This window comes from Salmo trutta, chromosome 27, assembly GCF_901001165.1.
Source record: "Salmo trutta chromosome 27, fSalTru1.1, whole genome shotgun sequence".
NCBI lineage: Eukaryota > Metazoa > Chordata > Actinopteri > Salmoniformes > Salmonidae > Salmo > Salmo trutta.
This window is the reverse complement of record NC_042983.1, coordinates 9,645,965-9,661,247: the sequence shown is the minus strand read 5'-3', so window position 1 is coordinate 9,661,247 and position 15,283 is coordinate 9,645,965. Positions and strand designations below refer to the sequence as shown.

At 46.2% G+C, this 15,283-nt stretch overlaps 1 protein-coding gene across 2 annotated transcripts in view; it reads right to left on the bottom strand.

Moving 5' to 3' along the window:
* Positions 1-204: 204 nt before the first annotated feature.
* The window catches only part of zmat4a (zinc finger, matrin-type 4a), a 140,676-nt gene continuing 125,597 nt past the window's right edge, over positions 205-15,283 (bottom strand). For both annotated transcript variants that reach the window (XM_029716573.1, XM_029716574.1), the window contains one exon: positions 205-1,459. In XM_029716573.1, coding sequence (XP_029572433.1) covers positions 1,432-1,459 — 28 coding nt within the window. In that variant the 3' untranslated portion in view covers positions 205-1,431. The remainder of the gene's footprint in view (positions 1,460-15,283) is intronic.

Sequence of the window (15,283 nt, the reverse complement as noted above, 5' to 3'; positions counted from 1 at the left end):
GTTTATACCTGGAACACTGACAACATACAGGTAACTGCCAAAATAAAGGAAACACCAACATAGTGTTTTAATATGGTGTTGGGCCACCACGAGCTGCCAGAACAGCTTTAATGTGCCTTGGCATAGATTCTACAAGTGTCTAGAACTCCATGAGAAATTCCATCATCTCCCATACGTGTTCAATTGGGTTGAGATCTGGTGACTGACACACGCACACACACACACCTTTAAACCCCCTATGCTCCTTTGAGACCCCTCTTTCAAAGTCACTGTGGTTCCTGGGTTAATTAGCCAAAAATAATGGGCAACTAGGCATTTCATACATGACCCTAACCATGATGGGATTTTAATTGCTTAATTAACCAAGGAACCACACCTGTTTGGAAGCACCTGCTTTCAATACACCTGCTTTCAATATACCTTATTGTGTTTCCTTTATTTTGGCAGTTACCTGTAGATGCCCTATTTAGGGTCTCCTTCCAGGACTTCTAGAGCTGCAGATAAATCAGTTCAGATTCAAATTGTAAACATTATGAAAACTTTTTACTGTATTATATATAAAGCAACTTGTTGCACCATGCCATTATGTTCAATGACATTGTACAAACTGTCATTATTATTGCCAACTTGTCCACCAGGGATATTATGTTACTGTGAGATTAGATGGGAATATATAGCATAGACCCAAACATTATTATATTATTATACATTATTCTAAAGGAGAAAAAAAAGTCTGAGGGCAAAATACATTTGAAAAATAAAATAAATTACTCATAAATAAGATTTTAAAAAACAATACATTACTTATATATCAGTTCTCTTGTACATATTCTATTTCAGGTAAATAAATTACAAAAAACACTTTATTACTCAAGCCAAAATGCCATTGAGAGTCTTCCTCTCTCTAACCACTTACAACTAAAGCAAAAGCATAGTTAGCGTGAAGTTGCAGGTCGTTCATTTCATCATGCATTGAGGGGACTGTCCCTTCGCTGGATCCACTTTAATTCTCGTCGACCATTGTCTTTAAAAGTACTGAGAATCTGTTGGTGTGAAATGCAGAATCTGTGGAATGTTGATTATCACATGGCCAAAATGACAAGAGTTCTGCAGAAGCCTTAAGTTGACAGGTGAGACAGATGCTGTGGAGCTGAAGCATTTAAAAAAAATGTGTTCTCCTATTGTATGCTAGCAGGGCAACGGAGAGAGACAGAGTTAGTGTGTGTGTGTGTGTGTGTGTGTGTGTGTGTGTGTGTGTGTGTGTGTGTGTGTGTGTGTGTGTGTGTGTGTGTGTGTGTGTGTGTGTGTGTGTGTGTGTGTGTGTGTGTTTGTGTGGTAGAGAGAGAAAGCAGGGCAGAGGCAGAAAAATTGGGGCAAGCTGAACACAGCTTGTCTGACATCAATCAAATGGTTTGTTTTGTTCTTCAAGATTCACTGGACACATATCTGATTCTTCAGGCTGCAAGAGAAAGAACGAGAGAGAGAGAGAGAGAGAGGGGGAAAGAAAGAGTGGGGATAGAGAGAGGGGGAAAGGAAGAGAGCGGGTGGGAGACAGAGAGGGAGTGAGAGAAAGGAGGGAGAGAGATGTTATTGTTATGCATAAGGTAAAAAGTCAAATATATCTCAACCAATAAAATAAACCAGCGGTGAAGATGAAATGATCCTGATAAGATCAATAATAAAATATCAACGATAAGGAGACCGACTACAGTACAACAAGGAGAAGAGGGTAGTTAAAGTATAAGGAGGTCTAAACAGCCTTGGCTTCTCTGGACTGAATATAAAACCTTCCTCGCTACGCTTTCTCATTTCTGTCTCCTATACTTCACGTACCGCATGACTTTATGCTCTCGTTTGTCATGTGCTCAACAAAGCACCCGGAGCTTGATTATGACACTTAGAGTGGCCAACATCTAATCCCCTTTCTGTTGTGATTGAAGAGGTGCGGAAAGCTGAGTTTTATAGCATGTCCAGGACATCGCCACATCGACTGAAGGTCTTATCTAATGGTTTATCATCACACAATCACCGTCGGAGACGCCCCTCCCGGTTCTCTCCCGGTCTTGGATGAATTATACTGACGGTCCCCTCACTTAATACTGGGATGACTGTTCTCAAAACATGACAACCAATTCACATCTAATAGTCAGACGTGCTATAGATAGACTTACAGCAGAAAAAAGGGGGATTGTGTGTGTTGCAGCATGGCTGCGAGAGTGCCAAAACATGGCTATTTACTAACATAACGTAAGCCCATCCGTTGTAACTGTCGTCGTTAATGCAGTAAAGGTCTGATGATGTTTTGGACACTTTTGGTGTGTGTGTGTGTCACGGTTGTCGTTGGTAATGGAGGACCAAAACGCAGCAGGTATGTGTAAGCTCATCTTGACGTTTATTAACTCAGAATGAACGTACAAAAATAACAAACAAGAGAACGAACGATCAACAAACAGTCTGGCAAGGCACAAGGCTAAACACAGAACAATCTCCCACAAACACACAGACAAACACACCCAACTAATATAGGACTTCCAATCAAAGGCAACACCACACGGCTGCCTTCAATTGGAAGTCCACCCCAATTAACTCAACATAGAAACAGACTACCTAGACTAAACATAGAATACATGAATCTCAAACAGTGCCCAAAAACCCCGGAATACTAAATCAAATGCCCTTACTACAAAAACACCACCCTGAACCACATAAAACAAATACCCTCTGCCACGTCCTGACCAAACTACAATAACAATTAACCCTTATACTGGCCAGGACGTGACAGTAACCCCCCCTAAAGGTGCTAACCCAGGAAGCACCTCAAAAATAACAAAAACCCCAAACAACAACAAAAAATCCCCCTAAACTAAAGGTAGGGAAGGGAGGGTGGCTGCCGTCAACGACGGCACTGTGCTACACCCCCCTATATCTGGAGGTGGCTCTGGTTCTGGCAGTTCCGGGCAGACGACCCACCCCGGCAGCTCCGGGTAGACGGGCCACTCGGGCTGGGCCGGAGGACAGTCGGGCCACTCTGGCAGACCCGGAAGACAGTCGGGCCACTCTGGCAGACCCGGAAGACAGTCGGGCCACTCTGGCAGACCCGGAAGACAGTCGGGCCACTCTGGCAGAACCGGGCAGTCGGGCCACTCTGGCAGAACCGGGCCGCTGGGGCAGTCTGGCAGCTCTGGGCAGTCTGGCAGCTCCGGGCAGTCTGGCAGCTCTGGCCGCTCTGGGCAGTCTGGATGCTCAGGGCAGTCTGGCCGCTCTGGCTGATCCTGGCCGCTGGGGCAGTCTGGCAGCTCTGGGCAGTCTGGCCACTCTGGCTGATCCTGGCTGCTGGGGCAGTCTGGCAGCTCTGGCAGCTCCGGGCAGTCTGGCCACTCTGGCTGATCCTGGCCGCTGGGGCAGTCTGGCAGCTCCGGGCAGTCTGGCCACTCTGGCAGCTCCGGGCAGTCTGGCAACTCTGGCAGCTCCGGGCAGTCTGGCCACTCTGGCAGCTCCGGGCAGTCTGGCCACTCTGGCAGCTCCGGGCAGTCTGGCCACTCTGGCAGCTCCGGGCAGTCTGGCCACTCTGGCAGCTCCGGGCAGTCTGGCAGCTCTGGCTCCGGGCAGTCTGGCAGTCTGGCAGCTCTGGCAGCTCCGGGCAGTCTGGCCACTCTGGCAGCTCCGGGCAGTCTGGCCACTCTGGCAGCTCCGGGCAGTCTGGCCACTCTGGCAGCTCTGGGCAGTCTGGCCACTCTGGCAGCTCCGGGCAGTCTGGCCACTCTGGCAGCTCTGGGCAGTCTGGCCACTCTGGCAGCTCCGGGCAGTCTGGCCACTCTGGCGACTCCTGACTAGTGGGTGGCTCTGGCGACTCCTGACTAGTGGGTGGCTCTGGCGACTCCTGACTAGTGGGTGGCTCTGGCGACTCCTCACTGACGGGCGGCTCTGGCGACTCTTGACTGACGGGCGGCTCTGGCGACTCTTGACTGACGGGCGGCTCTGGCGACTCCTCACTGACGGGCGGCTCTGGCGACTCTTGCCTGGCGGGCGGCTCTGGCGACTCTTGACTGACGGGCGGCTCTGGCGACTCTTGACTGACGGGCGGCTCTGGCGACTCTTGACTGACGGGCGGCTCTGGCGACTCTTGACTGACGGGCGGCTCTTGACTGGGATGACGCACTTGAAGCCTGGTGCCTGGTGCGTGGTGCTGGTACTGGACGTACCAGACTGGGAACACGCACCTCCAGGCTGGTGCGGGGAGCGGGAACAGGACGAGTCGGACTGGGCTGACGCACTTCCGGGTCCGCACGAGAGACAGGAACTGGAAACCCAGGGCTATGGAGGCGCACAGGCGGTCTTGATCTTACCTCCTGCACAACCCGTCCTGGCTGGATGGAACTAGTAGCCCTGTACGAGCGGGGTGCTTGTACAGGGCGGACTGGGCTGTGCAGGGGCCTGATGGTAGCCGTGCGTAGAGCGGGAGTTGGGTAGCCTGGTCCTCGGAGGCGTACCGGCGACCAGATGCGCTGCGCAGGCATCCTCCTACCAGGCTGGATGCCCGCTCTAGCACGGCACCTGCGGGGGGCTGGAATAACGCGCACCGGACTGTGCGTGCGTATGGGTGAGATAGTGCGCTCTTCAGCGAAACATGGCGCCCTCCACCTCATACGCTCCTCCATATAACCACGGGTAGCTGGCTTCCGGCTCTTCCTAGGCCTAGCCAAACTACCCATGTGCCCCCCCCAAAAAATGTCTGGGGGTGCTTCTCGTGCTTCTCCCTCAGCGCGTCCAAGGCCTCGTACCTCCGCCTCTCTGCCTTGGCTGCCTCAATTTCCTCCCGTGGGCGACGGTACTCCCCAGCCTGGTGCCAAGGTCCAGCCCCGTCCAGAACTTCCTCCCAGGTCCATCTCTCCCTCCAGTCCAACTCGAAATCCCTTTTCCTCTGCTGCTTGGTCCTTTGGTGGTGGGAGATTCTGTCACGGTTGTCGTTGGTAATGGAGGACCAAAACGCAGCAGGTATGTGTAAGCTCATCTTGACGTTTATTAACTCAGAATGAACGTACAAAAATAACAAACAAGAGAACGAACAATCAACAAACAGTCTGGCAAGGCACAAGGCTAAACACAGAACAATCTCCCACAAACACACAGACAAACACACCCAACTAATATAGGACTTCCAATCAAAGGCAACACCACACAGCTGCCTTCAATTGGAAGTCCACTCCAATTAACTCAACATAGAAACAGACTACCTAGACTAAACATAGAATACATGAATCTCAAACAGTGCCCAAAAACCCCGGAATACTAAATCAAATGCCCTTACTACAAAAACACCACCCTGAACCACATAAAACAAATACCCTCTGCCACGTCCTGACCAAACTACAATAACAATTAACCCTTATACTGGCCAGGACGTGACAGTGTGTAGATGTAGGTTAGATTCCACCAAGGTAATATACAGAGGACGATACACAGTTAGGTGTGTCATTTATGGGAACATACAGTAGTTAATGTGCAGATGTAACCTATTGCTTATTTTGAGCCAAGAGATTACTAAAACAGTTTTCTTAACCCTCATTGGCTCTTGCACTGTAGGTTAGACAGTAGTTAATGTGCAAGCATTATTTGTTCAATTAATCGATTCCCTGACTTGCATTTAGGGGTTTCTATGTTGACTCCAGGTAAACCTAGCAGAGGGAGTAAACAGTGTGCAGTGTAAAATGAACATCCTGCTGAATGATTCTCTAGAGGACTAGAGCAGCAGCAGTAGAGCAGGCCCCATCCAGTCACATTAGTTCTGAATAATTCCCCCATAAAAGGCTAATGTATCAGACCTGCATAGGCCTTAGTCCACACATGCACACTGAAGCACCCACACACATCTGCACCCTCGCACACACACAAGTGCATGTACCCGAACACCGGCATGCAGAGCAGATGTAGACACAGGCACGTGCAGACACAGGCGCGTGCGCGCACACACACACACACACACACACACACACACACACACACACACACACACACACACACACACACACACACACACACACACACAATAATACAAGCAGAGGGGAGGCGGGGGATTGAAACGGATGAGTAAGATTAATGCAACATTCACTGTGCTAAGGTGAGAAATAAAGCAACATTGAAAGGTCTCTCTTTGGAGACAGAAAACAGTTCCATCAAACAGAGGAAAATGAACATATTCTCAGCACGCCGGCAGATCTGAATTTATTCCACTCATAAGGCCAGGCGTATTTAGCATTTTGTTTTCATTAGAGGGGTTCTCTTGATCGACGGAGCCTTTCACTCGTACGAATGCGGCTCATCCACCTATTTTACATCACTTTAAAACCTGACTAACAACAACATATTCCGGATCAGTTTTTCATAATTCCATAAGTGAAAACATGCAGCCGTGACTTTGAAGGCTAAATGATGTCACATGAGGAATTTGAATTTGCTGTTCAGTTCAAACAGTGTCATGACGTTGGCCTCTTTGGGTACAGGGAGGACAGTTGACCCCCTCCCCTTTGTACCATCCCCCAACCTACCTTCCCCAACCACCCAGGCCCTGTGTGAAAGGGTTGTAAAAACTCTAAGAGGAGAATCTCCTACCACATGTTTCATAGAGAGACAAAGGAAATTGGAGAACCGAACGACATTTTATGTTCTGGAGAAGGTATGGAAGATTGGTGAAGAATCCAGCTACGAACTGGTCCGCTTGGTACAATTTTGTGATACTCAGAAGAGACAATATAGCCATATTACCATAAAACTGTTTATATAATAGCCTCAGCGATGAGACTTGCATCATAATGGTTGTATAAAATGTATTAATAAGCATAAAGCTATTTGTAATACATTGAGATGCTATGTACTGATGTTAATGTGATAGAATTGTATTTCTGTACCAAGCTTAACTCAGTCATCGGCACACCCCCCAGGGACACAGACAGGACCAGGCGTCATTTGACAAGCCTGTTCTAGGGTCACCTATAAAACCCCCCACCCTGATTTACTTTCTTCAGACCAGGCCTCCACTCCATTAGTGAGTTGGCCAGTAGGTTTTATCATCCAATTCCTCTACTGAAAGTGAACTACACCACGTGGTTAACTTTTAGACTATCGAGACCGACAGAATAAGAACAAGTCTTTGATATTAATTATTAGTCTGCAGCTAAGTAAATTATATCATCAAACGCGAAGACCAACGAAACATCCATTCTATGACGACATTAGTGAATGTCGCTTTGAAAGAGCCATTCTAACCGAGAGAGAGAACTCTCCATCAGAACGACGCTCGAACAAGGATCCCGACGACACACTGAGCGTAAATATATATTTATTGCAATTGTTCCCGAATGAGTGAGCCTTCAATTGTCAATTGTTAATATTAATGAACTCTGTGTACCTCCTCAGCTGACCGTTTACGACCCATTGTCTAACAGACCAGCCATGCCTGTTAGCCATTAGGGCACATTACACCATACCAATCCTTTGTGACGATAATAACTGTTTGTATGTTTTCTGTTAATTACTTAGTGTAGTAAATAAATAATTTTAAGACAATTGATGTATGGATGATTTTAGTAAAGACTGGGTTCGTGCAGATACAACAATTTACGACGTTTGGAATGAGACTGAATGCGAGGTAAAATACACCATTTAAACCAGAAGATAAATCGGCCTATATTATAATATAGGAAAGTTATATTATGAAAATTATAACTTTGTAATCTGAATATTTTCCTTGGTGCCCCGATCTCCTAGTTATTTACAATTAAACGATTAATCAGTTTAATCGTGTGATAATAATTACAGGGAGTTAATTGATAAACATGTCTTCAGTTTAATGGTACCCCAAAGACACGACAACAGTGTACACACATCCAGAGAGTTAAATGTGTTCGTTTTTGGTATAAAACCCAACGTTGAACTCAATAAACAATGTGTGCATCAAACACCGTGCAGGTCTGTATTTATTTTTCAACCAATGTTCAGACATTGTAGTTTCCCCTTGCTTTGGACTCAGTACTATTGGAGCATAGTTCAATTGATCTAATGAACTACATAATTACAGAGTACAATAACGCGACAACTGATAGTGTACCGATAGCCTAAATTTAAAGCAGATGGGTCTCAGAGATCGAAGTTAACAGTAACCAGCTGAGTAAATCAAGAGAACGCAATCCAACCAAGTCTCAATGTAAAACGATCTAGTCCCCGCAGGAGAAACCCTTATCCAAGAACCATTCTGACATTTTAGATGAAAACATATTTCAGCTGATTTGATCATTTTCTCTCGAGCCCAACAGTTCTGTAAGTCGTTGACAGAAGCCCGGCCAAGAAAGGCCACTCTGTGATGAGTCTGAAAAGGGTCCTGTGTTGTTAGTGGCAACACCTACTATAGAGTCACCTGTCCCCCTCCAAAAAAAAAACCCATAGTGTGTCTGAGCTTCTTGCTGATGGAACTGCTGCTGACTGCTGTCCTCTCCATCAAAATGACAGCTTTTAAAGATGCATCCTCCCAAAACTGACAGCAGGAAAAGCTTTTAGGACCGCAGTGAGACTATCTGCACAGCTTCCAGCCCTCCATTCGATCTTAGCCCCCTCCCCACTACCCCATCCTTCAAGTCAGTCAGAGACAGGAAAATTACATTTTCCAGGAGCAATATCAAGCCTCCCCTATTTTCCCTCTCAAGACAAACTGCCTCATAATGAATTCACCGTGACGCGAGTGCAAGTTACATAGTTCCGCTTGGTGCAATGGCAAACAGAAACCACACCATCTGAGTGCAGTGACCTTAACCGCGTGGTGGCGAACACACAACTTATGTATTCATATAGTGTGTGACAAATTCTGTCAGCACATTACTCTGGTGGAGGCATTAACCATGCATTATTTATCTTCATGCCTATATTTCACATGGACATTCTCAGTCCCTTTGAAGTTAATTCACCCGTGATAAAATGCCTCCCTTCTTCTTACTATGTTGCAGCTTATGATACTCCTGGTTTTGTTGCTATAGAAGAACAAGTTGCCCGTCCAAGACAATTTCAGTCTACAAAACTGCATCAGTCCTCCAGATTTGTACAGTACACCGGCAAGTTACATCATACAAAATGCAGTAAAATAAATATTCCATATCCTCCCTTTTAGATGGTAGACCCATAAGATGTCTGCATTGGACATCACACACAAGTTCTTAATGTGTTTCCCCTCTGGTCTTTTTATGGTAAAGCGTGGAGAGAAAGAATGTCAGCTTGGATTAGCAGGTGAGCTGGTACAGACCCATCTCATTTGGGATAGACCATGTGTCTATTCTGCAGCAAATACTGGGCCCCTAGCTATCTCCTTCTCAGTGTGCATTGGGAATTAATTAGGAAGTCAATGAGGAAATGAGGCTGAATCATAAGTCGAGTGGCCGCCGTTTGGACTGTTGAATGTCTCTGTGGCTTTGCCTCTTTCATGCTTTGTACTTCAATCTCTCCTGTTTGATGGTATGCCCTCAAGCTGCCCCCGCCTGCTCGTTGATATCTAACTTTTACAGAGCTGTAAAGCGGTTTCTAAACCTCCCTCCACTAAGCTTCTAATCGGTGCATCTCACCAACACCGGGCGGTGCCAAGTGAGAGGGCCTCAGCGGAGCCCCCACTGAGCATGATTATAAATCATGAAGCCATCACACAGGGGATGATCACTGGAGAAAGATGGGTTCGGAAATAACCCTCCCCTCCTCCTCCTCTTCCCGCTGGCGCTCAAGCTGTTTTCTGCTCCGGCACACAATGCATTGTAGTTGGTCAATATTTTAGCATTCCAACACCTTCATAAAAAACAAACCCAAAGTCACTACTCTACTTCCCAGTGCTGGAAGCAGTCAGCAGCCTCATCCTCAGACGGCCATCAATTGCCTCTGCCACCCCTCCAGGCATTTCTGCAGCTGCTAAGCAGCAGCTCGATACGGTTGCCAGATTTATGTTGGTAAAGTGTTCTCTCCAGGACTGTCCATATGGTCGTTTATGCTGCTATTGAGACAGGGTCTGTTGTCTGCCCTGGTCCAAACAAATAGCCTACTGCTCACATTTTCTCCCACCCTATTTTATCAGTTCTGCAAATACTCTGCAGTTGCACTGTCAGTCTCAAAATATTGCTGCAATGATGTCTGATGCCTGCAACCAGCAGATTCACATTCCTAGCCTATAAACCTTTGAACAGACTGAAATGCTGTTGCATTTTAATGAGATGGAATGTCAATCCTGATTAAGGAGCACTTCTGCTTTGAAGACACATGCAAGCTTACACAGTGCCTTCAGAAAGTATTCATACCCCTTCACTTATTCCACGTTGTTGAATTACAGCCTGAATTTAAAATGGATGAAATTGTTGTTGTTCTTTTGCCATCTACACACAATACCTTGTAACGACAAAGCGAAAACTTGTTTTTAGAAATATTAGCAAATTTATTTAAAATGAAATACAGAAATATCTCATTTAGACAAGTATTCACACGCCTTTGCTATGACACTCCAAATTGAGCTCAGGTGCATCCAATTTCCATTGATCATCCTTGAGATGTCACTACAACTTGATATGGATCCACCTGTGGCCAATTCAATTGTTCCGACAGGATTTAGAAAGAAACACATCTGTCTATATTAGCTCCCACAGTTGTCAGTGCATGTCAGAGCAGAAGCTATACCATGAAGTCCAAGGAACTGTCCGTAGATCTCGAGATAGAATTGTGATGAACCATATATCTGGGGAAGGGTTTCCAAGAACACAGTGGTCTCCATCATTGGGAAATTGAAAAAATATGGAACTACCGAGACTCTGCCTAGAGCAGGCCGACCAAACTGAGCAACCGGTCAAGAAAGACCTTGGTCAGGGAGGTAACCAAGAACCCAATGACCACTCTGACAGAACTACAGAGTTCCTTGGCTGAGATGGAAGAACCTGACAGAAAGACAACAGTCTCTACAGCACTTCACCAATCTGGGCCTTGAGTTTTCAAAAAGGCACCCGAAAGACTCTGAGAGCATAAGGCAAAATATTCTGTGATCTGATGAGACTAAAATTGAAACCTTTGGCCTGAATGCAAAGCACTATGTCTGGAGAGAAAAATAAGCACAGCTCATTACCCATCTAACACCATCCCTACCGTGAAGCATGGTGGTGATAGCATCATGCTATAGGGTTGCTTTTCAGCAGCAAGGACTGGGAGACTGGTAAGCATACAGGGAACAATGAATGGAGCCATATACAGGCAAATCATTGATGAATGAACCTGCTTCAGAGTGCAAACGACCTTAGACTGGGGCAAATACTTACGTTCCAACAGGACAATGACCCCAAGCATACAGCCAAAGCAACTCTGGAATGGATTCAGAACAATAACGTGAAAGTCCTTGAGTGGCCCAGCCAAAGCCCAGACTTGAATCCCATTGAAAATCTGTGGAAAGACTTGAAGATTGCTGTTCACCGCCGCTCCCCATCTAATTTAACAGAGTTTGAGAAAATCTGCAAGGAAATCCAGATGTGCAAGCTGATACAGGTATATAACCAAGACGACCCAAAAGTTTTAATCGCCGCAAAAGGTGTTTCTATAAAGTATTGACTCAGGCATGTGAATACTTATGTAAATTAGATATTTCTGTACTTCATTTTCAATAAATGTGCAAATATTCCTAAAAACAATTTGTCATTATGGGGTATTGTGTGTAGATGGGTGAGAATTTTTGTTGGAATTCAGGCTGTAACATAACAAAATGTGGAATAAGTCAAGGTGTATGAATACTTTCTGAAGTCACTGTATATATGCATGTGCTGCCGCTATAGCTCTTTTGAATGTGTGCGTGAAGGATTTGAGGAGCAGGTCTTTCAGTCTGACAATGTGACTCTAAGTGTTTGGGGATTTGTGGCACGCATCATTGTGTCTCATGGGGATGTGTTCCTCTCTGGGTAATCCTCTACTGACTGACTGTCATGCAGGAGAGAGAGAGGGAGGAGAGAGAGAGAGAGAGTGGGAGAAGGGGTTGGGGCGGCAGTAAGAGAGGGGGAGAGAGAGTGAGAGTGAGTGTAATGCTTACTGTTCATTTTTATTGTTTATTTTACTTTTGTTTATTATCTATTTCACTTGCTTTGGCAATGTAAACATATGCTTCCCATGTCTAAACAAAGCCCCTTAAATTGAATAGAGAGAGAGAGAGAGAGAGAGAGAGAGTTGGGGGCGGCAAGGAGAGAGAGAGAGAGAGAGGGAGGGTTGGGGGTGGCAGTAAGAGGGAGAGAGAGAGAAAGAGAGAGAGAGAGAGAAGGTTGGGGGCGGCAGTAAGAGGGAGAGAAAGCGAAAGAGAGAGGGGGGGACAGAATAAGGGTGCCTCTCAATTAATCCATCAAAGTCTATGATACTGTATTTTCATTTTGCCCCATTAATAGAAGGCTGAAATTGAAGTTTCCTAGAGAAAAAATGTGACCTTTCATGTACAAACACACACAACTGCCTTTCACACATCCTACACTTCTATATGTCTGTGTGGCATTACCTTTATATTGAAAATGATGGCCTTGACTGATGTTAATAATGCCAATAATAATGCCAAGCTGAGACTATAAAGAAGACAAATATTAGTCTGTTATAACTTGGGGTTGTTCGTTCTCTGCGAAAGCAACTTTTCCCATCATGGATCGGATATAGGAAAAAAGCTAATATGCTGCCAAAAAGAATATAAGGCCTTTATTGTTAAATATATAAAAAAGTCCCCCCCTCCCCTTTTCTTTTTGCACTGTTCTTGAGTGTGAATGAATCATTTTTATTTTCTAAGACAAGGGAATAAAGGTTTCCTTTGTGAACAGAGGATCACAAATGACAAAACAGTGACGATTGTGTTTGTGTGGAAAGTGGGACATGATATTGGTGGTAAATTGGTCATCACAGTGCAAAGAAAGAGGAGGAATGGAGGAGAGGTAGAATTCAAAGAGATGTCAGACAGGGTGGTCTGTCTCCAGGGGAGTGTGGGGTGTGTGAGTACACTGAGTAGCAAGTGTGCTGGGGGGGTCTGGTTAAAAGCATACCTACCTACCCACCACCTCTATCTTTGTGACCGTGGGGGACAGCGGAAATGGGGAAAGAGAGAGAGAGAGAGAAGGCAGTATCAGTATGTGTGACTAGGGAGAAGCAGGTGGGAGAGGACACCCAAACACTGCCACTCTCATACTGTTCCATTCTGTTTCATGTCCCAGGCTCAGTACAGCACAAGGCACCAGGATAAACAGAATAAATCAAGCTGCCTTCGTTTGACAGTTTTAACGGCTGGATTTGAGCTGTTGAATGCATTAGGTTTTATGGCCACGGTGCATAGCAGAGGACACACAGACTACACACAGTAAAGCCCTTTCCCCTGTCACAAAAACATACAGTCACTTCAGTGGAATACCAACCCACGCATAAAATCTACACCAAGTCAGTCTGCTATACTGTGTCAATAATCAACTCAAAGACATCTACATAGATAAGATGAAACTATGCCGCAAAAGTCTAATCGTGTCTGTTTTATACATGACATTACAAGCACAGAGGGGAAATCCCCAGTCGAAACAAAAAAAGAGGTCAACAATATTTCAACCTCAATCTAAAAGGAGGTATATCTCATGAATTATTGAAACGTCATTATTTCCACAATCTGAATTCCCATTGTGAAAACACCATGCAGTGAGCATGGCTGCCACAGCTACAGTAGCAGGCCAACCAATTGTCTCGAATCGCAGAGATATACAGTAGAGGGCATCCTATTCCCTATATAGTGCACTACTTTTGACAAGAGACGGGCCCTGCTCATCAGTAGTGCACTGCATAGGGAGTCAGGTCCCATTTGGGAAACACCCTATACAGTTAGATGTATGGATTATTGTTAGGCTGAATAATTGTTTTATTTCACATAATTGTCTGACTGGTGCCACATGTTGGAATGGCTGGTGTGCCAAACCTGAGAGGTGAACCATCCATCACATCATATATTAATCAGCTTTCTTTCATTCTTTCTGTGGATGGTCGGTTGAGTCCACACGGGAAACGAGAGCAGCAATAACAAATCACTGCACCAACGTTCAAACTGCCAGACTCATCCTCCCACCCGCCGCAGACTCATCCTCCCACCCGCCGCAGACTCATTCGTGAGTACTGGGTGTGAGAGAACGCAGCGTCTAAAGTCTTTCTGCATACCATTAGCACGTGAGTGTGGGGGAGGTGGGGGGGGGGGGTAGGGGAGAGACGAGGGAGGGTGGAGAGAACAGGGAAGAGCGCAAGCGAGCAGCAGGGAATGGGGATGGTTGGGTGTTGACGGTTGGGCGTTGATAGATGACGTGCCAAGGGATCGGTGATGGCATGGTAACAAGGCCGTCTGCTTGACTTGACCTGTTGATAGTGGAGCAGCGAAGGAGCACAGGGCTGAGGGACGGGTCTCGCTCCCACAACGTCCCCTCCCCTCCCGCCTCGTAACACTTTTACAGCCATGTTATGTTCCGGACTCGTGTTTCCCAGACTGGACGCTCTGCGTCTCTATCTCTGGCGGTGGAGGATAACATTACATAGCAAAGACCATTTCAGGCTCTGTTAACGCACAACTACAGGCTCTGACTGTGGCCTTGAGCAACAGCTACACAGCCCCCACAATCACAGGCGGCCGGTGGCACCTTAATTGGGAAGGATGGGCTCATAGTAATGGTTAGAACAGAATCAATGGAATGACACATGGTTTCCATGGGTTTGATACCATTCCACTCACTCCATTCCAGCCATTATTATGAGCCGTCCTCCCCTCAGCAGCCTCCTGTGCCCACAATCTATCATGACATTCATATGTTGATATTGCTGTGAAGGTGAACGCATCATCACATAAAAGCCTGTTTACAGCTTGTCTGCACATGATCTAGGTTGGAACAATGTCAGTGGTGGGTCACCGCCAAAGAGGCTTGTATCTTACTTAGCAGGAAATGTAACAATAAGTAATGTGTAAGTATGAGAGTGGTTACTGTACTGTCCCATAGAACGTGGGCTCCAGTGACAGAAAAGAGAAAGTGCCTCCTCCTCCTCCTCTTCTCCTGTCCTGAACTAGAGGTCCAGTTGGTTCCCTCACAGTTTCTCCTTAGTTCACACTGACCAGCCAGCCAACAGCCACATGTCCAGGATCCCCTCCCTGTGCACTTAGTCAGTCTACTGTAGTCAGCATAATCCCCTGGCTGGTCAGCCAGACCCTGGCTGGTCTGGGGAGGAGAGGGGACCTCAGTCAGCTCACACA